This window comes from Emydura macquarii, unplaced genomic scaffold, assembly GCF_026122565.2.
Source record: "Emydura macquarii macquarii isolate MOO-44397 ecotype Brisbane River unplaced genomic scaffold, CSIRO-AGI_Emac_v2 contig_18, whole genome shotgun sequence".
Taxonomy (NCBI): Eukaryota; Metazoa; Chordata; order Testudines; family Chelidae; genus Emydura; species Emydura macquarii.
This window is the reverse complement of record NW_027130155.1, coordinates 10,657,049-10,681,058: the sequence shown is the minus strand read 5'-3', so window position 1 is coordinate 10,681,058 and position 24,010 is coordinate 10,657,049. Positions and strand designations below refer to the sequence as shown.

The 24,010-nt window shown below is 37.0% G+C and overlaps 1 protein-coding gene across 1 annotated transcript in view; it reads right to left on the bottom strand.

Annotated features, from left to right (window-relative positions):
* DNER (delta/notch like EGF repeat containing) overlaps positions 1 to 24,010 on the bottom strand; it is a 215,930-nt gene that overhangs the window by 53,895 nt on the left and 138,025 nt on the right. The window contains 1 exon segment of the mRNA XM_067558948.1: positions 11,517 to 11,670. Within this exon segment, the coding sequence (XP_067415049.1) occupies positions 11,517 to 11,670 (154 nt within the window).

Here is a 24,010-nt window from a genome sequence, read left to right as displayed (position 1 = left end):
TCAGAGAGGGTTGTTTATTTTAAGTGAGAGATGTGTAGATATGATCGCCACAGTTGTAAATTCTGCCAAACGAGCTCGTCAAAGGTCTCAAGCAACAGATTGCAAGTGCAATGTAGGGCTTGTCTATACAGTGAGGTAAAGTGCATTACAAGGCTGTGATTTCTAAAACATGTGCTTAAATATTGCACATTAAGTGGTCTGCGTAAACCCTGCTGGTACGCACTAGATGTTCTGTAGTGAGCTTTAATCTAGTGTTGCTTGAAACAGTACTACATTAACACACATTAGGGAACTTTTAAATGCACCAGCAGGGTCTTCATGGACCAATTAATACACAACATGTTAGCGCATATTACCCCACGGTGTAGACATACCCATAATGCCAATTGCCTGTTAGCTTGCTTTTTCCCCATATGCTTGAAGACAACATAGTTAGGTTCAGAATAATGAACAAACCTAGATATAACTATCTGTTTAAGTAATGAAATACTCCAAACTCAAATCCTAAAACAAGTACCACACATTTCTCATTTTGAATTTAAAATTATTTCTTTTGTTTCTACTAATTATCTAGGGATATGTGTGTGAAGAGAAGGGTACTGCATGTTACCTTGCTATGCATTTGGTTGTTACCAAGCATGATTCCACTGAAATACTTAAAGTTCATCAGCAAAAAAAAAAAAAAAAAAAAGCAGCAATATTTAGCATATTATCTTCAGCCAAACTGTACAATTCCTAGTTATATCAAATGGAATTATGTGTATTACAATATGTGACCTGAAGTTCACCAGAGACACGGGGGAGGAAGGGTAGCCTAATGTCTAGAGCACTGGTTCTCAACCTATTTACCATTGTGGGCCGCATATGCAGTTCTCTGTGTGTTATGTAGGTTGAATCCACCCAATATATATATATATACTCCCAGCATGGCCTTGAGGATGTCACATGGGCTGCAGCTGTGTGCTGATTGGGCTGCAAGCAGTCCATGGGCATAGGTTGAGAACCACTGGTCTAGAGCATAAGACTGGGAATCAGGAGACTGAGTTCTAATCCCCCTTCTACCACTGACTTGGTGTTTAACACTGGACAAGTCACTTAACCTGTCTTGTGTTTCAGTTTCTCCACCTGTAAAATGCAAAGTGATATGCGATCTACAGTTGAAAAGTGCTCAGGATTAGTCATTGTTATCAAATAAGAATAAATACATATATAAATATAATAAAATATATTTAAATAATTGTATTTCGGCTTTTACAAAGGCACTTCTCTATTACTGGGCAAAATCAAAACGTTATATGTAAGCACCCTGGAGAACTTCAAATCCAGATCTGGATTAGAACAACCCAGAGCACCAAATGTGAATATCAACAAACTTTGGGGAAGTTCAGATTTGAATCTGTTTCCAGATACGAGCTTCGTGATTTAAGCCTCTCTCTAAATTGAGAGTTACACTAGCATTCAGTAGTACAGTCTTAACAAACACAGTGCATGTTCCTTTTCCATTAGACATTTCAAGATTTTAAAAAAATATATACTCAATCAGAAATCTAATTCTTGAACATAGTCCAGGCACTTGAATCCCCTACATATGGGCAGTTCTCTGTCACCTCTCTTTAGAAGTATATTTCTAAACACAGGTACTCATACCATGCTGTGTAATTTGGGAACTAGCATCAAGAATTCTAATAGGGGCAGAAGGCACTGGAGCTGCTTGGACTGTTTTCCTCATGCAGAAAAAATATTTCTTCGTTACTGATTGAATAATTTTTTAAGTAAAGTGTTTAACATTTAAAAGCCTATACGGCATACATACACTTAAAATTAATCAACATACTTGCATAGGTGTAAGTCAGCATTGAATTTGTCCCGAAAGGTGTATAACTGATAGAACTCTACACCAGATAAGATTTCTAAAGTTTTCCTCTTCTCTGTGTATTCTTTGTGTTTTCACATGCTACCGTGAGCCAAATTCTGTTCCTACTTTCTCCAGCATGAATCCAGAATAACTCTGTTGTATCTTCATTAACACCACAACTGGCATACAGACTCAACAAAGAAGCTAAGGAATCTCCTGAAGGTGGTTCTTCTGAGTCAGGGCTGAGTTACATAGCAGAGCAGTGATAGAAAGCTTGCACTGACACTGTATCTTACCATGCACAAACCGTGGATGAACAGTGGATTTCAGTATCTACGACTGGCAATGGTGCTGAGTACTTAATGAACATAACACTAAAGCACAGCCACAAGGAACTGCAGAACAATGTTAGCCAACTAATTTCCTTTTGATATACATATTCTGTAGTTTCAAGCTCTCTCTTACATTCATATGATTATTTTTCTGAAGCATATTGCAATAATGAATATGCTTACTTCATTTTCAGTTATGCCCGTCTTCAGAAGTGTAAGTCTGTGAAACTAAAAATTACATTGGAATTCATTGTGTGACTGTAAAAACTTTAGTCAAATGAGGGTCATGTAATTGCATGGCTCTGCAGCTTGCTAAAATAATCAGCTAGGTTTTCTGTGATTGTCATAGGAGCCTAGAACAAATCACATCATAAAGATAACATTTTATTGTCAGCTTTATGAAAACAAATATATTCCATCTAATTAACAACTACATTGCATGTGTTCTTCTACTGAAAGAAAAATTATTTTGGTCTTTAATAGCCAATAATGAAGGCTGCAAATTAACAGTTTCCTAAATGAGTCATATTACAAAAAAGCAGCTTGTCGGTCAGATACATTTTAAGAATCTTTGTGCCTATTCATTTTGTGCTGTAACAAACCTCTGTACCATTTTCTTCTAGCAAGATTATGGCAACATGGTACTTCACAGATACTGTGGGTCCTGAAAGCTTTCAGAATGAGAAGTTTATAGTATATTCTATTCTATTTTTATTTTCCATTTCATCCACTAACTTTGAATATGCAGTGAAGTGAATCTGTTGGAATCTTTTCTAAAAGAAATAACCTGAAGACCACCAGTTTCCACTTTTCATTTCTTGATATATTGACATATGTACTAATAGAAAATTTAGTGAACATTAAGCTGAAGCAAGCGGTGACTAAAGTCATTCCAAATACTACAGAAACAGTAGGTTTCAGAAAACAAAGGCAGAAATTTACAAGAAAAAAAAAATCTAAAAAGCCAAACCCAAAACATTTTTGAAGAAATAGGACTAAATTCTTCAATTGCACAAATGAGTCTTACTCCTTTGGCTTCAAAGGAGTTGCACCCACTTACACCATAGCTGAATTTGCCCCAAAGAGAATGAGAGACTGTAAGAGAGAGAGAGGTGTAAGTCCAAGACAAGGAGAATGAAAGAAAAAATCTCTGAAAACATGAAAGGATAACAACAACAACAGAGCAGAGTAAGAAAAATTAAGTAAGACCCAATTGTCATATTTGTGGACTCAGCTTTGGTACTAATGAAATCAATGGCAAAGTTCCTACTGACCTTAATAGGAACAGAATTTGGACTCATGATGTTAGAAATGCTCTAAAGAAGTGTCTTTTTATCCTCTCCCCTATTACATTTTCAGCTTATTAGAAGCAAATGCAATATATTGCAATATGTCTTTCTGTAAAACTCATGCATACTGTATCCTAAGAGATGTTGAGTATCGACAGAATAACCCCACTGATTCAGTAACAATTCACTTTGGATGATTGTTCTGTTAATCAAAACGACAAATAAATTTCAAACTCTGATGTATAGTATGAATGTCCCACCTAAATGCAGAGAAGGCAGAATAAGGCAGTGGCTAGGGTGCTAGCCTAGGATTTGGGAAATCTGGGATTAAGTCCCTGCTCCACCACAGACTTCCTGTGTGACCCAGGGCAAGTAACTTAGTCTTGCTGTGCCTCAGTTCCCCAGCTGTTAAATAAGAATAGCAGCACTAGCCTACCTTATAAAGATAAATATGTTGAAAAATCTGTCTAACAGCTCTTAAATTTGGTTTGGGAAAATCAGTAAACCAAGCAGGTGTTTGGATTCTCTAACGTGTGTGGAGTTTGGAGCAAGATTCCACACTGACAGTTGGTCTTCTGACTTGCAGGGTGGTAGAAGGACTGAAAAGGGAAATCCTGGGACAACCTGAATAGCCCAAGAAAATGTAGAGTCTTAAAATAAATGTCTTTATCTTGAGACTAACTAAAAGATCAAGGAGAATATTTTGAAAGAATCTGAAAACTAAGGCTAAGGCTACGGCTACACTGACAGCGGCAAAGTCGCCGCCGTCAGATCAATTTTTCTGGATTGACTGAGCAGTCAGTGCAGACCGGCTCAGTCGATCCAGAAATCGACGTACTAAGACCACCTTCGCAAGTGGTGCAGTGCAGTTAAGACGACGCGCAGAAGAGAAGCCCAGAAATCAACAAGAGTTACACAAGTTTTTTGTGTAGCTTGCGTAACTCCCATCGACTGCCGCCGAATCCCAAAGGTAAGTGTAGACAGGGTCTAACTAGAAGTTGTCTCTAGGGGGTCATCTAAGTCTCTGTAAGAGGCTCTTAATAGTGCTTCTAAATAAGGATCTGTAAAAGCTTTTTGGTGAACAACTGATTTTTAAAGAATTTTTCCTGCATATTGTTCAGCTATTGCTCGTATAATGCCCTGTCCATATGTATATTTACCTACTAGTGGTTGTATTAAAACAAGGTTAAATTTATTTTGTAATTTTCCCTCACCTAGTTATGCTACTTATAAATGTAGGGAATAATGATTAAGGAGGAAGGGAAGCATTCTAATGTGACCTCTCTCAGAAAAAAAAGAATAATAGTACTACCTACCAACAGCAGTGTTATGAGGACAAATAGATAAACAAAATAATGGTTATGAGGTTCTCAGATGCTATAGCAGCATATCTGAGATGGTCCAATGGCTGGGCACTAGCCCAGAACTTGGGATGCCACAGACACCGTGTGACCTTTGAGTCTAGTGATGAAAGTGCTATATAAGAGTTAGGTAGTATAATGTATTATTAGTTATTATTATTATAATAAATTAGTTTCAACAGTGTTTTAATTCTAATTAGCTATTAGTAATTTCCAGATTCGTAGCGGGGTCAAGCAAGGCTGTGTACTTGCCCCAGCTCTGTTCAGGATCTTCTTTTCCTTGCGACTGAAACAAGCTTTTGGTTCCTCAACTGAAGGAATCTACTTGCACACAAGATCTGGTGGAAAGCTGTTCAATCTTGCAAGACAGATTTAAAACCAAGATTCGGGAGGCCCTTATCCAACACCTCCTCTTCGCTGATGACACAGCAGTGACAACCCACACAGAAGTCCATCTCCAAAATCTCATGGACAGTTTTTCCAAAGCCTGCCAAGACTTTGGGCTTACTATAAACGTAAAAAAGACGAACCACAATGTGCCAAGGAGTTGAAGCAGCACTCTCCATCAACATCAGTAATTATGAACTTGAAATGGTAGATGAGTTCATACACCTGGGATTCACTATCGCAGACATCCTTTCACTTGAAACAGAACTCAACATCCACATTGGAAAAGCTGCTATAACAATATCTGGACTGAGCAAGAGGGTATGGCAAAATAATTAACTGACAGAACACACAAAGATCTGTGTGTATCTTGCATGTGTTATTAGTACACTTTTGTATGGGAGCAAGACATGGACCTTATACTCTCATAAGGAAAAAAGGGCCCAATAGCTTTCATGTGCATTGTCTTCATTTAATTTTTGGAATTTGAGCCAGCAACACTGAGGTGTTCAAGCGGGCCAGTATACCCAGCATGCAAATACTCCTTAAACAGAGATGCCTCTGCTGGCTTGGGCATGTGCGCTGAATGAATGGATATCCCCTATGGCGAACTGACATCTGGAAAAAGACCTAAAGGACGCCCAAAATTGCATTTCAAGGATGTGTGCAAATGAGACCTCAAAGAAATGGACATGGATATGGATAACTGGGAAGATCATACTCAGGACCGCAACCTTTGGAAACAAGAGCTTAATAAAGGTCTCCAAAGTTATGAGAGGATGCAGTCCATCTTAGCAGAGGAGAAAAGAGCTCAGAGAAGGCAGAGCCAAAGGGTCGAAACAGCACCTTTAAATGTGACAAATGCGGCAGAGATTATTTCTCTCGAGTGGGTCTCTTCAGCCACAGACTCACCTGACATAAGACTAATTGAATACATTTTTTACCTCTCAGGAGCGCACACCCATGGTCTCTTGAGACTGAAGGATGCTTACTATTATTAGTAGAGGTTGCTGTTGCCACAATGCCTTAAATAAAATTGACATCTTTATTTAAAATGAAAATTCCTTCTCATGAAGGTCATCATTTTAGGGCCCAAAACTGCAAGATGATATTTTTAAACTTATATTGAGTTGAGGCCATTCACACCTTGCAGGATCTGGTCTATACTGAACAAAGAAAGTTATGATTGGTCTGCTGGAGACATAAGGAACTAGCTCAAAAATCACTGTTACACCATAGTGATAGTCTGCATTTGTAGAAACTGAACATTTTCACTACTTTTACAGCACACTTTCTGTCCTGCCATGACTCAGCAAGGTAAGAGTTGCTCTAGAAAAAACATAATTGTGATGTAATGGAACGGGTTTTTTTTTTTTTTTTTAAGTAGGAGCTGACCCATTTTCTAGTCACAACCTGAAGAGCACCATACCATTACAGAATTGAACTGAAAATGGTAAGGCTTAGAGTGAAACACAGACTAATATACGATTTTATGGAAGTACGTTTCTATGAAAAATAGGTTAAGATCAAAGTTTAAAACACTCTTCAGGGTCAAAATTAATGGATTGGAAATATGCAAGTTTTTCTTTCAGAAACTGGCATGTAAGTAGTTTCTTTACCATAATACAAGAACTTGATGGTTTTATTAAAACTTCTTCTCATGCTTGGGTTAACACTCAGGTTAAGAAAGCAGTAGAAAGTGCTGTTCCTAATATGTATATTTTTAGTCAAAGGGGATTTAGAAATAATGAAGACTTGAAAAGTTCTGGGGCTCGATTCTGGCTGTTCAGCCACTGCCTGAAGGTAAAGGGAGAGCAAAGGTGTCCTGCCCAAGTAGGAGTATTGGGAGACATTAAGGACTAGATTTTTAAAAATACTTAAAAAATCATACTATTTGCATCTTTAGGTGCCAAAGGTAACTAGGTGCCTGACTCCCATTGATTTCCCACTGATTTTAATGGGAATTAGGCGCCTGAGCACTTTTGAAAACACAACTAAATGCCTATCTGCATCTTTAAGTGACTAAAAATCCTTTAAAAATCTGGCTCCCTGAGTCCTTGAAAATGACTCGGGAATGTCTGTGGACTGCAGACCATAGGTCTCCTGCTACATCTTTTGAACGGGTATATGTTGCATGTGATATCCCTGTGCTGGCTTAGCTCTTCTGGCACTCACGACTTCAGTCTGGTCTTGTCATTCCCTTTTTCTATAGTGGGGGTTAGCACTGCTATTTCTGCTAACCTCATATACTCACTGCACTCAGGAGAGGGTTCTTATTTCCTCTCCCAATCCTTGCACGGAGCAACTAATAATCTGGCTCATAATATGTAAGTATTGATTCTATGGTAAAACAAATACACCTAACAATATAAATGTTTCTCTTGTTGACACAGATGATATTATAAAGTGAGGCCATAAGGAACCTAAGAGATAGAGTGTCACTCTTAAATATGTGGATTGAGGGTATCATGCAAGGATCATTTAGGACTCAGCAGAAAACAATGCCTGTAGTGAAAAATTTTGAGGTGCGGAAATTTAAATGTGGAACAAAACTGAGACCTTTTGAAATTCTTCATTTAAAGAACATGAGAAAGAACCCCCCTCCCACCCCAGAATAGTCTGGTGGTCAGGACATTCATCTGGAATGTGGGAGGACCCAGGTCCAAATCCCAGCTCCTGAGCTCAGTCAGTCTCTCTCTCCCCTCATTTTTATCAGAAATTCCGTCCTGTACTGAGAAACCTCCAGATGAAATTTTTGACAAAACAGATACATCTCTGTGGAACATTTTGGTTTTGATGAGATAGCATTTAGGACTAAAAAAAAGGTCTGTCAAAAAAATTTCAGCTGGCCCTAGTAACAGTGATCTTTGGGATCTCCTATGAGGTGCCATACATATCTTTCTGTTACTCCACAGGAACAAGATGCACAATGTCCCTCTAGTCTTGGCAAATGAAGATGTGTTAGCCCTCATGGTAAGAGCAGAATTCACATGGAGCAAATGTAGCACCTAGTATGTCGGAAGGAGTAGTGGATTACATGGCAAAAAGTGTCCTAGTGGAAGAAAACATACTGATCATGCAACATCTCCCACTTTCCCCAAATCCTGAACTAATGTCCTGGGACAATAAAATACTGTGTCATTATATATGATGATACAGTAAGCTCATACATCTTTCTCAAATGTAGTCATATGTGGAAGATGATTAAATCACTTCCACCACTGAATTTTTTTAATCCACAGATAAGATATTCTACAATGTAAATCATCAATGTTTCCAAAATTTGTGCCTATCCAAGTTGCCACTTTTTCAATCTTTCACTCATTTCAAAATTTTCAAATACTAAATAATGATGGGTAAAGTGGGTTGCATTAAGTAAAAATTGACCTAAAACCCTCTCCAAAATTCAAAATCAAAGATACTTTTCTTCCCTCTCTTTTTAAATTTTATTTTATTTTTATTTTTTGAGGGAAACAGGGAAAAGTAGTGGTCAGCCAGAGGAAGAATCTATATCTCGCTGACATTTTTTTTTTTTTTTTTAAATTAAAAGGTTTGTAAACTTTCTAGTTTTGTCTGCGATGAGAAATATCACAAGTAATGTGAAACACACATTACTTCAGAGATTACTGAAATGTTACCCAAATAAAACCAGGAAATAATATAAATCTTATACAGAAACTTTCTTCTGAGCTTCACTGTTCAATATCTCAGTAAAAAAGATTTAGATTAAGGTTAAAGGATTACATTTCAATGGGAAGTTTAACTGGATGAATGGATGATATGATCAGGCCCAATTTCAGATGAATTTTGGATAAAAATATTAATTTTGGATACTCCTACAAGCTCAGCCACAGCAAACCTCTGAAACTTTCTAGAGGATGAACACACAAGCCATTACTCAAACAAGTAGTTCCACTGAAGAAATGGGCTCAAGACACGCACATGGCTAAAATGATGGAAACCATGGAGCAGCTTTTGCCTCATAAACTGTTATTTTTGTTTAAGGATTACTACTGGTTACCATCAGTGTGATCTTATTTTGTACATGGCAATTTAGTCCAATAGTAAATTTTAAATAGGAATTTTAGAACATTTATATGTTTATGTCTAGACAGCATATAAAAATACATTTTCAAGTGTTTTCTTCAAGTTATGGACAATTTTATGGTCAATGAATTCTGAATAGACTGCATCCAATATGTCTTTAACTGTAGGGATTTTTCAAGTCATTCAATTTCAAGTTCAGTTCCAGTCTAATCTTTCTCTTCTTAAATGTACTTTGCAGGTAATAGAATTTAAAGCATTAAATAACTCTATTTACATATCTTATTTATTAAAGAGACCATTGGATGTCTCCGTATATTTATGAAATATAACGGAGGGCAACATATGTGAATAGTAAGGTCATATCTCATTTCCAGCATGATTTCAGTATAAATCCAGGTCATTATATGAAAGCTCATAAACAAATCAGTTTTTAGCTGCACATACAAAGTAGTTAAACTAGGTAAAGGAAGTGAGAGATTGGAAGTCTAGAAGCATAAAAAGCAGCAGAGTTAGAGGACCTCATTATTAAGTTTTTTAAATGATTGGGCCAGATCCTCAGCAGTGGCCAAGGAGATGATGAATGATGATGCAAGATAGCTACCTTAAGCTATGTTTGTATTTTGCCATTTCTGGGTTGGTACCCTAGCCTAAATTAGAACAGTTAGAAGGTTGCTATCGCTTGAACTGACACCCAACAGCCCCACGAGGCCAGTTCAAGAGCCAAGGATTAGTAGGGCATACGGACACCCAGGTCATGTCTCCTACTCTGACTGCAGAGTGGAGAATGATGTAGGTGCTGCTTCACCTGCATTACCATCACTGATAGATTCCCCTATACCGAGACAATTCTTCTATGGCCAACAGCATTTTCTTTAAGGCCACTTTGAATCTTCTATTATTCCTGGTTCAATTTATTAATTATTCTATTTGACTTTCATCATAAGATTTCCACTATCTTCACATCTAACTGTTAACATTTATATTATGCACAGTTTTGGGGACTTCATTCTGCAAGTACTATGTGTGTGGAACTTCTATTAACTACAAAAGGAATTTCATGATTGGAGGATTTACAGGACATGTTCGATAGAATCAAAAATTCCAACAGATGATCCTTCTAAGCTAAATTCTACCCTTAGATACATCGATGCCACAACACTGACTTCAAAATTTAGCCTACATTTTATAAAACAAGCCACTTTTAACCACTTCTAATATTAATCTCTCTTTCTCCTCTGTTATCTCTTCCTTTTTTAGACAAGTCCATTTTCATTCTTCTCAGAATTAGGAGCTCTAAAAAATAATCTGATATATCAACAGCCAATAAATTGTTCCTATTTCCTTTACTAGAGTTGAAAATGTGTGGTAAAATATTTATAAGAAGTGAAAATAAATTTTCTAATGTTGCTGTTAACTTTGTTCCAGTCTGCTTTTTATTTAAAACTAATCAAAAGAATTTTGGAAAATGCATATTGAAGTGGTTTATCTAAGAACTATGCAATGAACTCAGTGCCTTTGAAATGCGAGACATGAAAGCATTACGTTCTCTTTCATGCCGATTCCTTAAGAAGGATTTTCCACCAGCGCATAACAGTAATTATATGAAGTTACCCTCTGGCATTTAACTCTGGCCATCATATTTAGTTTAATTTTAATTTTAATTAAGACACCAATACTCATTTGATCAAATATTAAAAAAATAAATGTTCATAAAGCAATTTCAAAGCAACTTAAAACACATAATTTGATCATTAACCAAACCAGTAAATTACTCAACTAAGCTCTTGCATTTTATAAAATTTTTGCAAAATTTTATTTTATATTAATTGTATGAACAATCCAGCAGCTGCATGGTTAGTACAGAAATATATTCTATTTAACTAGTCTGAGAGGAATAATGTCTACCACTTAATGTTAGTTATTCAAAAGAGAACAATTTAAAGTGTTTACCAAAAAGCAAATAACATGACAATTTTAGGCAGCAATGTCTGAACTCTGATTCTGCAAACTCTTCCTGTTGCAGGTAGTTCTTACTACTGTGAGTAGTTTCATTGATTGGGACAATGCTCGCAATAGGAAGACCTACATCTAGTGGTCTTTGTAGCACTACCTCCTATGTTCTTATAGCATTTTCCCCCTTGCTTCTCTTCCTCTACCTAAAGACACAGAAAGTACCGTATTGCAAAAGATATGCACAGAATATTAAAACAGAACTATATTATTCAAAGCACAATGTAAAACATACCAGTAGGGCAAGTGCAGGTGAAATTTTTCCCATCATGTTTTTGTGTTACATCAGCGCAGGTTCCATTGTTCTGGCAGGGCCTGCTTTGACAAGCATTAAATTCTTCACAGTAAGCACCCATATACTGATCCTCACAGTTGCAGAAAAACATTGCCTACAAGCAAACAAATTATGTTGATTATTATGAGATTTCAAAGCTTATTTCTGAGTTGTGAACTTCATTTTAGCAAAGGTGTTTCTACTATTCTATATGTTGACAGTAAAAAAACAGCTGTTATGAACACAGCATTGTAAAAAACATATCTCTGTAAAGGAGTGGTTCTCAACCCGTGGGAAATCAGCACACAGCTGTGATCCATGTGACATCCTCAGGGCCATACAAGTAGGGTGACATCTGGATAAAATCAGGATTTTCCTGATATTTAACTCTTTGTCTCATGTCCCAATCGATGTATGATCAGGACACCCTTTGTCCTGAGATTCAGGTAAAAATTCAGTTCCTAGACACTGCAGGCAGCCCCACAGCTCCAATATCCCCCGGCCGCTGGGAACTCCGGGTCTCTGCACCACCAGGAGTGACAGGGAGCTCCAGATTCCCCCCATGGTGGCTTGGAGCTCCCGATCCCCGATCTGTGGCTGCTAGGAGCTCTGGGTCCCCCTTACTCCCAGCCCCCATCTATCCCAATTTACTGTTGTGATCTGATCATCCTACATACAGGTAGTATATGTTGTGTGGACATGGGCCATATAACACATGAGAGCTGCATATGTAGCCCACAACTGTAAATAGATTGAGACCGCTACTGTAAAGATACCCCTTAAAATACTGATCCTGCATCCCTTACTCAGGCAAAACTCAAAACAATGTTAGTGGGAATTTCAATGGAGTAATGCTTTCAGAACACTGGGATCTGAAACTGAGATCAGAACCCTAATATGCAAGCTAGTAACATTTAAATAGTAATATGTAAGCTGCTGTAAAAAAATTTCTGTAGTGTTCCATTAACTGTAAGTATTATTAATTAATGCCCTAAGACACAGTATTAAAGTAAGTAATAAGAAGCTCTACTGAACATAATCAACATCGTGGTAATGGGAGATGAACCCATGTATATGAAGGGCAGACATGGGACCCTGAAGTCCCACCTCAGCAGTTGTGTGTAAAACCTGGTACAGATTCCCTAGGGAAAGTTTAATCTTCAATTCTGCCAAAATCCCAGGAAGAAATCAAAGCATTCTTCTTCCTAAGGCTTCTACTACATCTTCCAAATCTTAATTTATAACAAAAAAGTGCAACGGACACTATATTTTAAAGACTTAAAATACTTTAAAAACAGATTGACATAATTGTTAGTTATAAAAACTACCAAAAGAGTTCTTAAAGAAGAATCCATGGAACACTAAGATTACAAGTAGATGAACTAAGGAGAACTCCCTTAGTTTTTAGTGCATGTTATAATAGGTTCCTTTTCCTCTTTTTAGACCAGCCATTAGAGGGCATCACCACCCACTCAAACACACACAAAGCCAGTATCTTACAATCAGAATGCAGGCATGAATGCAATGAATAAATATTATGACGCACACTGCAGTAGATGAGTGAAAAAGGAAACAATGAGATGTGTTTGTATTTTGGTTTTTTAGTTGTCTTTGCTTTAGCTGTACCCTAAACAGATAATATAATATTAATAAACAATGTGTGGATTTAAAACAATGCAAAACTCTGTACTCAACAGAAATCAGTAACATTTAAATCTTCTTTAAAAAGTTAGTACACAGGTTTGATTCTGCACACAGATTAACGCTCTGTAACTCCAAAAATTTGGAATGGTTTATATTTTAGTGGGGCTGCCAAAAGCCTCCACTGAACTAGTGGTCTGCACAAATTTACATCCTTCAACATCTGCAGATCACCAGAATTGAATATGCTCCATGAGAGTGATAGCAGATCTCCAAACAGGCCTGTGGTTTGAACAAAACCAGAAAGATTTGCCAGAACCACAATTTATGTTACTACCATATCGCACAGTAATTTACAATGCAAGTTATGCATATGCATAGATATGCAGCCCCCAACTGAAATCTATCTAGATACCATTTTTGACAAGTCCATCACCTGATCCTTGTTCAATAAGGTACAACAGTGAAATTCACAGTAAGTTTTTCTCAATTCCCTATGTCACTGCTGGAGCACATCAGCACATGGCTCATTTTTGTTCAAAAATCCTAAAGATGACAACAATCAATTGCTCAAAACCTCTGCTTGATTATCAGTACCTCAGATAACATCAGTCACATGCAGTCACATTGTGCAAGCTGTAGGATGACAACTTGGGTGGAGAGAGAACACAAATGTGTTACAGTAAGCTGCATCCATCATGGTTATTTTAACTCTTTCAGGCAGCAAGTGATTTTTATGCCTAAAAACCAGTCAGTCTGCATATCTTAAAGTGTTTGTGATCATGAATGTATCTGAGTATTGAGTTTAGGCTTAATCACCAAATCAAGACTGCTGCTACCAGGGTAATGATGGCAGAAAACTGTCATTCAAAAACTCATACCTTCTTTACTGACTAATTGAAAAAGCGAGGCCCTCGGCTTAAGAAAGAAAAAAAAATCTAACTACATTTTTTTTAATATGTTCAGGAAAAAGCTTTCAGTTTTACGGAGCACACGTCACTGGGCTTCATGCACAGTGGGAAGAGAACACTTTTCAAAATGAGTTCAGAGACAAAATGTGGTGCATTGCTCAATTGCTACCTCTTCACCAGAGTTTTCCTGCCTCCAATTCCATCTGCTTATTCTCTATTTCAGTTCTGCTTGGTTTGTTTATTTTAAAATATGAGATCAATGAATCCAGCAGACTTAAAAGAAGCATTTATACTGTATTTGCAGTACCTGCATTGGGTACACAGAAATGCAGTTAAAGGAATGCCTGCTTCCTAGAGGCAGTAGTTGTGGTAGTTACAAGAAACTGGGCTGTGTCTCTAGAAAGTCTGCATTGATGAGCTTTATTCATGTTTTCTCCTCCCTTTTTGTTTCATTTTTCCTTTTATTTCTCTAGTAAATCTAGCAAATTAAATGCAAAAAAAACCCAATGTTCATGTAATATGGAGGCACCTAAAACTAAGAGACAGAAAAGACAGTTAAGGTTCCTATAGCAATATGAACTTGGTCATGTTGCACATTATGGACTATGTTCATTTCCTGTTTTCCTTACAAAGGGCCAGATCCTTGGCTATATCTGAGGAGGACTCGGCACAGCCAATGGGGGAAAATGTTTGCTTTGCAGTCACCCGGTCTTGGGGCCAAGTGCAAAGCGGTCGGTGCTGGTTACAGCAACCTGAAGTCAGAACATTTTCAGACAGATTCTGTCCAGGGAATATATGACTAGGTCCCCCCATTAGGCCCCTAGAAATGAAAACAAAACATATTGCAAGAAACATACAACTAGTGTAAATGCAATCCCATATACAGATTCACAGAGTTTAAGGCCAGAAAAGACCAGTAGATCATCTAGTCTAACTTCTTGTATATCACAAACCATTAAATTCCCAATAAGTTGTGTTTGACTAATGCATACCTTGTGTTTGGACATGTGCATCTCTGTAGCAGTTAAAAATTGACAACTGTTTTGCAGAACTACAATGTGAGAATCCCTCCCAAACCCAAATCTGAATACACAGCTGGAAACAAAAGAACAACAGAGCTTGCTGCCCAGCTTGCACACAGGATATTTTGAGGTCATGCTTTTCAAAAGGGCAGATTCAAGAATGAGGGGCCTGACTCTTCTGTCATTTAGGCTGATGTAAATATGTTGACTTCGGTAGAGTTACACCAGCTATATCAGTGTAAGAGGAATCAGTAATATCATCAGTGTAAGAGGAAAGAAGCAGAACCAACATACACAAATGATATTCATATTCATTCTTGAAACTCAGATGGCCTTCCAACCGTTCTTGCAGTGTTTACCGGTGCTTTCTTTCATGTCAGTAGCCTATTCAAAAAGCTATGCACTAGCTATCTTCTTTTTCTTGGTAGTCAAGTGATCATTTAAGCAATCAGCCTTTGTTAGGGAGGAAGATTTATATAATAGCTATTTGTTGTCCTTGAAACTGCAGACTCTTTTTATGCTGTTGTTCAAATCTCCCTAGCAGCTTTTAATTGCCTTCTAACCTGATAAGATGTTTGCATAAACCAAGAGCTAAAAATATTTAGCTTGTTTTGTGCACTGTGGCTGTTTAGTCTCGAACGCCATACACAAATACCTATGAGACACTGCTGCAAAAGACTATTTTATTTAGCAAATATAATTCCATTGTTTTCAAAATCTTTTCTGCAGTAGCATCTCTCACATGTTTAATCTATCTAGCCATTTCTAAGGGCCTGTTACTGGGGTACCTAGACCCCATCCAAGAGGATTAATTATCTGAATACTTGGAATATGTAAAGCACTGTACACTTGGTAAGTATTGTTCATATACTCAATACATATTTCATCTGAATTTTGATTTTCAGGCAATGGGTTAATGATGACAGCTACAAATTATTATAAATAATTCAACAAAACCATTTTGGCCCAAATTACCACCATCCTCTGCCATATAATTGGCTTCCAAATCTTTCTCTCAGTCTAATTCAAAAGTTCCCTCTAATTATTCAAAACTTTCCATGGATTTGCTTCAGTCTACTATTTTGACCACATTTTCCTCCCTCTTCCCTATCCATTAGTTCCATTCCAATTTTGGTTTCATATATTCCTTCGCCAGTACTCACCATTTAGAGCTGTCTAACCTTGTGCTGCCCTTCATATCTGGAAATCTCCAGATGACTGTAATCCAAACCACTGAGTCATGTCTCTTTCAATCTTGCCTTAAAACCTCTTACCCTTCCCCCTCCCCCTTGAGCTAATAATGCAATTCTAAACATTTTTGATTGCATATCAAACAGTAAGGATGTCACGTAAAACTACAATATTGGTTTACCTTTTTAACAGATTCATAGATTTTAACACCAGAAGGGACTATTATGATCCTTTAGTCTGAGCTCCTGCATATCACAGGTCAAAGAATCTCACCCAATAATTTTTGCATCAAGCCCATAATTTCTATTTGAGTACTATGATATCTATTGAACTGTCTAGAAATAAACTAGAAAGACAAGGTGGGTGAGGTAATATTCTTTATTGGACGAATTTCTGTTTGGTGAGAGACACCAGAAGTTGGTCCAATAAAAGATATTACCTCACCTACTTGGTCTCTGTAATATCCGGGGACCAACACAGCTACAACAACACTGCATCAAAATAAACTATTTTCTAAAGTATTAAAGTAACTTTTATGGTTCTGTATACTTTATGAGAAATTAAGGTGAATATAACAGCAATAGAAGCACAGCTGCTGTGAATAAAGGCTGTGGTTAATATCACACTATATTTTTCATTCCATGCTTAAATGCAGATTATCTATAAACTAAAATACATTCAAATAGCTGATGAAATGTTACCAGGTCATGAGCTTGTCTGATTAGTGAAGAAAAATAAATGGTAGAATATTAGTGTTTTAATTAATGTGTTCATTAGTGATACTGTTTCTTTAATGTTAACCTCTAAGAATAGTGGGAAGGCACAAGTCTTTTGAAGATTTTGTTTCATTTAAATGTAAAATGTATACTCCCCCCCCCCCCCCTTTTTTTTTTTTTTTTTTTTTAAACCTTCTTCAGTGAATGTAGTGCTTTTCAAAAGTGTTCAATTTGACAAGCATGAAGTGTGAAATTTTCTGTGTACTATATGTTCTCTCATTCTGGAGAAGCCATATGTCAGGGCAGGGCGGATTAATGCAGGGGCTTTAGGGGCTGCAACCCAGGGCCTCAGGCTAAAGGGTGCCCCACAAAAACAGGGGTCGACAACCTTATGGACATGGCATGCCAAGTCTTCCCCCCTTTCCTCTCTGCCCCTCTCCCATGTGCCGTGGGCCCAGCGCCCTGGTCAGGAGCCGCTCCCAACCCCAAGCAGCACTCACATGGTGGCCGCTCTCCGTTCCTGGCCCCACCCCTACCCCCCACCGTTCTCCCATGTGACAGCGGCCCAGCGCCCTGGCCAGGAACTGCTCCGGCCCCAAGCAGCCATAGGTTGCCGACCCTGTTCTACATGTTTTAAGACTGAAATGTAACCACAGAACAGCTTTATGTTAATTAAAAGGCAAGTTTAGTATAGCGTTAATAGCCTCGATGCCATAATTGTGATAATTTTGTTTTAAATTAGGAAAAAGACTTGTATACAGGGGCACCACAAAATCTAATAGCCCCGGGACCACAGGAGAGTTAATCCGGCCTTGTTTCAGAGCAAAGGTAGTAGTCTAATTTCCATGTACATTCAGTTCTTGTCCTCTCTGCTGAGATTGTCAAACATCACTTTGCGCAGGACAGTGGTTTAGTGGTGATTAAGGGTAACATTTTCAAAAGCATCTTAAGTGTCTTTGGAGCATAAATACCATTTAAAAAAGTGATTTAGGGATTTGGGAATCTAAGTCCCTTTGACCTTTAATAAGTTATGCCCCAGTGTCTAAGATACGTTTGAAAGTGTTTTTGTGAGGTGGATATTTGTCATATAAGACCTACACAATCAACTACCAACTTATTTTTACACAGGCCATCAAAAATACATCACACATCACAATGTTTTCACTACCAACCTGAGCTTTAGTTGAAAAGTCAAGCAATAGAGGAAAGGCTTTGCATTCCATTATCAATCCCCTCAGCCAACTGCTTTGCCAGAGGTTAAACCTGATCAACACTCAAGGATGTGCTATTCTGCTTTACAACCTTTATAGATAATTTTAATCATCATCTCTAAATTACAGGGGTTTTCAAATTTTGCTGAATAAACTAATATTGTTTTGTGAACTACGGAGGTTTGGGAAGGTTTCTTTCCGACGTGCAGTTTGCCATTGATCTTACGTATGAAGCAAATATTTTGCCAACTTTGATAAAAGCCAATTCGCTGTTCCTAATTTACACCATTAAAACTTAAAGTCCTGAACTTAAAGTCATTTTCGATTTCATTTACTTTCAGTGGTTTTTGCAAGTATATTTTTTTAAGCCTTATACATGTGCATGTCATGGGAGCACCACCTATTATCAAGGTTGCCTGACACTTTACCATCATAAAACCCCATTTTCAGTTGATTATAACTTTGCCAAATGTTACCAATTTTGGGCTGAAATCCATATGGTGTGTTGCCCCAGGAAAATTCAGCCAGAATAGTTTAGCCAGTTCATTATCCAGTCATCCTCCACTTATATATGGTTCTCACATATTTTACTCATAAAAATACACAGAAGCCTGGTGGCTTTTCTACCAGGAGTTTTATACGAGTGGTTTTCAACTTTGTCTGAAATGTTGCTAATCTAAAATCCCAAAGATCTAGAAAATTACTATTGCAGAGCACAGTCTACAAAAGAAGAAACGGAACCCAATGATCCCAACAGATTATTCTCCTTCTTTTGGAATACAACTATTTCTCAGAAACAGAGGAAAAATGTCTCAGAAAGACTGCAATTCCATTTAAATTCCAAGTTATGCTTAAGTGCTTTCCTGAAATTGAGCCAATATTTGTGTAATGGTAGTGTTTGTGTTATGGGGAGGCACTGTGGACTAGTGCATAGAGCATCAGCCTGGCACGGGGTTCCGTTCCTGTCTCAGCCATCGGACTATTTGGGTGACCTTGGGCAAGCCATTTCCTCTCTATGCCTCAGTTTCCCCATCTGTAAAATGATAACAATGTTACTGGCTTTTATAAAGGACTTTGAGATCTATTGAAGAGAAGCACTATGTACGAGCTAGGTATTATTATTAATAATTATTATTATTAGTGCCCAAACATCCCAGTCAGAACTGGACCCCATTGGGCTAGGTACTATATCAAAACATAGGAAACCACAGTCTCTGCCTAATTTAATATGAAACTAATGTGATAAGCACAAGCAAGAATGGGGAAAGAAGGATGAGGGTAACAATTAGAAATTCATATAGTTATACAGGCTAACTATGTGTACAACTAGATGGCTCTCGCTTAGCATTTGAAGTAAATTGCTCTGTCCTCTGGCATGTTAAACAGCACATTTCTTTTGTCTCAATGTAACTGTGGCATTGGTCTTAGGTACATGGCTTTGTTTTCCACTTTGGGGATAATAGTTGTAAATGTACATGTTCCATGAAACCAGGTTTAAAGATGCAGACCAGAACCAACGCGACTCACTTACCCTGCCCCTCCTAAAGCAGATGAAAATATTTTAACGGAGACATCTGGTGGACAGTTTCTGGCCCCTAAATCATGCCTACTCCTGACCTCTTCCAAGTCATGGAGCCCAAAGTTTGCAACCTATTTATTAAGGGGAAGTCACTGGTTAGCAGGAAAGAGAAATTATTTCCCAAAGATAACACATACCCATTGGCCAGAATTCTAGTTCCCTTTTGCCCACTGATGCAGAATCCTTAGTGCTGAAGTGTCCAAAATAAACTTCGGCCATTTACATAGTCATGATATCCATCGGGGACGACGAAAATCACTATTTCTGTTTTCCTTATAGAATTTATTACAGCATTGCTTCTTTCCCCATTATTGTCAAAATTTTGCCATAAAATTAAAGAGAAAAATTACAAAGTGGTATAAACTTAGCATTAATTTTCAACTGTAGACTAAAAAAGTTTACCCGTTTCTCTGGAAGTCAATAGTAAGATACTCTGCTTTTATATTTTTAAAAGGTTGGCCTTGTCTGTCTCATCACTGTCTTTCTTTGTCACTGGTTTATGACATTATAGGAAAGCAAACAGGAATAAAATAATCACATTCTATAGACTGAAACAGCCTCCATTAGAGAACTGCTGTCCTTATCAATATAATATATAGGAGATTATAATTCTCATATCTATCTCTAATAACAAAAATTGTATGAGAAACTAAGATAGGAAAACAAAATAAATCTATTCTTGAGATATTAAAATATAATTAGAATTGGAAATTCTATATTAGAAACTGAATGAGAAGAATCAGAAATTCATTACAAATTTATAATGATGAATGTTCTTTAGATACTATCTACAAAGTTTTACTCTGTATACAAGTATTTAAAAATGAAACTATTGGGAACCTTGCTTTAAATGTCACACTGTTTTCTCTGAAATAAAGATCACCTTTGTAGTTGCAATATGGTAGCCAATGTAAGTTTCCTGAAGCCTTCTCATAACTTCCAGTTTAATAGTTTAAATTCTAAACTTTGGGGGCCCAATTCCCTTCTCATTTACACTGATGTCGAACAGGAGTACATCAATGGATTTACAGTGGTCTAAGTGTACATTTTTAATTTAAAAATAGATAAATAACTACATAAACAAACAAACAAACGTAAAAGGGCACGCACACAGTGCGAGATTAAGCACTACAGAACTGATCTAGTGCCTCAGATCCTGCAGTTACATGATGAGATTAGAATCTGTCGCCCTTAAAAAATATATGTTTCTAGTCCTCATGTATGCAATGAAAATGCCAATTGACTGTAACTAACCTGTCTCAGTCTGCATACACCCTTAAACAATACCCCATTCAATTTAACTTCGAACCCTGCTGCCACCACAAGGAAGGGCGGGGCCATAGCACAGAGCAGAGTCCCCGTACAGGCACCATGTGGAATATGCCTAGGGCCCCAGATTGCCTTAATTCAGCCCCGCATGACTGATTATACCGTGGGAAGGAAAGTACATAAAAGCACAACACAGGACAATTCTCTGCAGAAAAGGAGGAGCAAATTGTGGCTTAGGGACATATCATGCTATCAATTTTAAGCAGAACACCCCACTGAAGTAAATGAGGACATTATAACAGTGACGTTATAACAGCCTTGAATGGTGCTGCTTAGGCAGAGAAGGCCTGAGGGACAAAGTTTAAATTAGGACCCAGATGTTAACTTCCATACAGTTTGGAGATGCTTGCATCTGGAGTTTTGAGTCTATTTATTACAGAGATTGGGGTCAGTCAGGAAGTCTGCATCAGAATCCAGTGTGGACTTCGCTGAAGTTCAGGACATTCAAATATGAACCGAAACTGAACAGAGTCCAGCACAGATCTAAGTTATAAAAAATGTGAGCAGCAATTTATGTAGAAAAGACACAATGGAAAAAATGAGAATACTAATCAAAATCAGGATTTTCCACCCTCCTGTCTCCCCCAACTAAACAGAGCTCTACTATCTCACATGCCTAGAGTACTAATCACTGTGTTGTAGAGGTACTGGAGTAAAAGAGGCATAAAATTCAAAAGTGAGATGTACTCTCATCTTCCTGGGGTTCAGCTGCCTGTGCTTGGAATGGATAGCGAATAAATAAGAAAATTATCTATTAAAATGCTACTAATAACATGCTACTATCAGTGTTTCACTCAATAATGTTAACAAAATAAACAGTTAAAAAGCTAAGGATAATGATGACGATGTCAGAAGATGATATATGGTAACAATTTACCATAAAATATAGTAAAAAAATGGTTTTTTGAAATTTTGACAATGAAAAGTGTTGCAACATTTCAAATTCAAATTTCTACTGATAAATAACCGTTTTGGGATTCACATAATTTATTCTGTAGAGACGATTAGGTAGGTCATCTTCATTTTTCCCAAATCATGGTGTTATATTATTTTCTTGCATAGGTGACGCATACTCATAAATTTGAGCACAAAAGCAACGCAAAAGGAAGAAGACACTACACGCTATCGTAGTCCCAAACAGAATGATATCTAAACAATTCCAACCAAATAATGTAATATTTACATACAATTCTTCTGTGCATTTTAGATAACTATTATATAGAGTGTAAAACTGTAACATATCATACATAAAGATTTGGGTAGCTATTAAATTTAAATTAAACCAATTTCTTATTAGCAAATCCAAAATATAAATTCTCCACAAGTTTCTGGTAATATATTGTACTTAGGGCCAAAACGAGCTAAATGGGTACTACCTGAAATAAATAAGAGTAATAACTGTCATATCAGATGCTGGATTTCTAATATTATTTTTACAACAAGCAAGAGAGATTACAAAAATTACACTGAGACAGATAATTCAGTCTGCGTTATTAATTATAGTAGATTTGTCCTTAACAAAGATGTCAAGACCTAAGCCAATGCGTGTCTCTTCCTTGCTCAGAAAGACTTAATATTCATTCAAATTTTTGGTTAATTAACATAATATATGGACAAAATATTACTCTGATTTAGACTAGTGTAAATCTGGAGTAACTGAAGTCATTGTTTTACACCAGTGTAAATGAAAGGCTCTGTCTAAAATACCTACGCTTTCATTATGAAACAAAGCTTTGTTTGTGAAGATTGCCATCAGAATGTATAATAGTATACTCACTATGTCTTATTGCACCTGAATGCATCCAGACAGACTAAAACAACAGCACCAGGAGAGATGTGGCCTTCCCATCATTTATCTTAATTAAATCCTATTTGTGATGACTTACGCTAATTTAATTAGTGGCAATTGCTTCAGTGCTAAATGGCATACTGAATAATATCCAGCAAATGTGCTGTTCTTGTACTGCCTCTAAATGAAGCTGGTATCATACTGATGTCATTCAGAGAAAACATACCAAAACAATTCAAGTGTTTCAGAAGGCATTAAATAAGTTTAGCAGCTAGGTCAGCTGTATTTGGTTTTGATGGCTGTTACAATTCTGATGGGCAATATCATCTTCTGAATCTTGAAGAGTTTATTAGTACATCTATTTGTTACTTAGTGCCACATACATAAAGGCATTGCATGTTATTTTTCAATTGTCTCCTTCAATTTTATATACGGGGGAAATTCTGCCAGTGGTGCCCCGTCACCAATATCTCTGCACCAGTGCAAACCCCTAGTATAGGCAAGCAAAACTTCTATAAAATCAAATTAGCACTGGTGCAGCTGATTCCAACTTGAAACCAGGGTAAACTATACAGTGGTTTATAGAAATGCTTTATCTAAGGGTTTCACTGTTGAAGTTACATTAGTGACTGACAAACAATGACTGAAACTAGGGCAAATATTCAGCATAGACAAGGTTTTAGACTAATCTCTTCAGGGCAGGAACTGAATTTGTGTATGTTCTTGATTAAAACTTTGGATAGAAAACATGTTTGTTATAATTTGCCACAGTATATATCATGGCATAATCTGGAGTTATATGGTTTTCTGCATGTGACAAAAATGGATATAATGAAAAAACCCTTTTTGTAAATTCTCTTTTATTCTGATATAATCACAGTTTTATTGTTTTAACCTAAATGTAACATAGTGGTATTCAGCAAAACCATGTTATGAAAATTTACTATTAGATAACGTTAAAGAAAATTGAAATATGAAGATCTTCAGTTTTTTTAATTAAATTAATAAAATTCATGCTATTTAAACTGTCATTGATTTCTTCATAATAAAATATATTTTAAGAAGT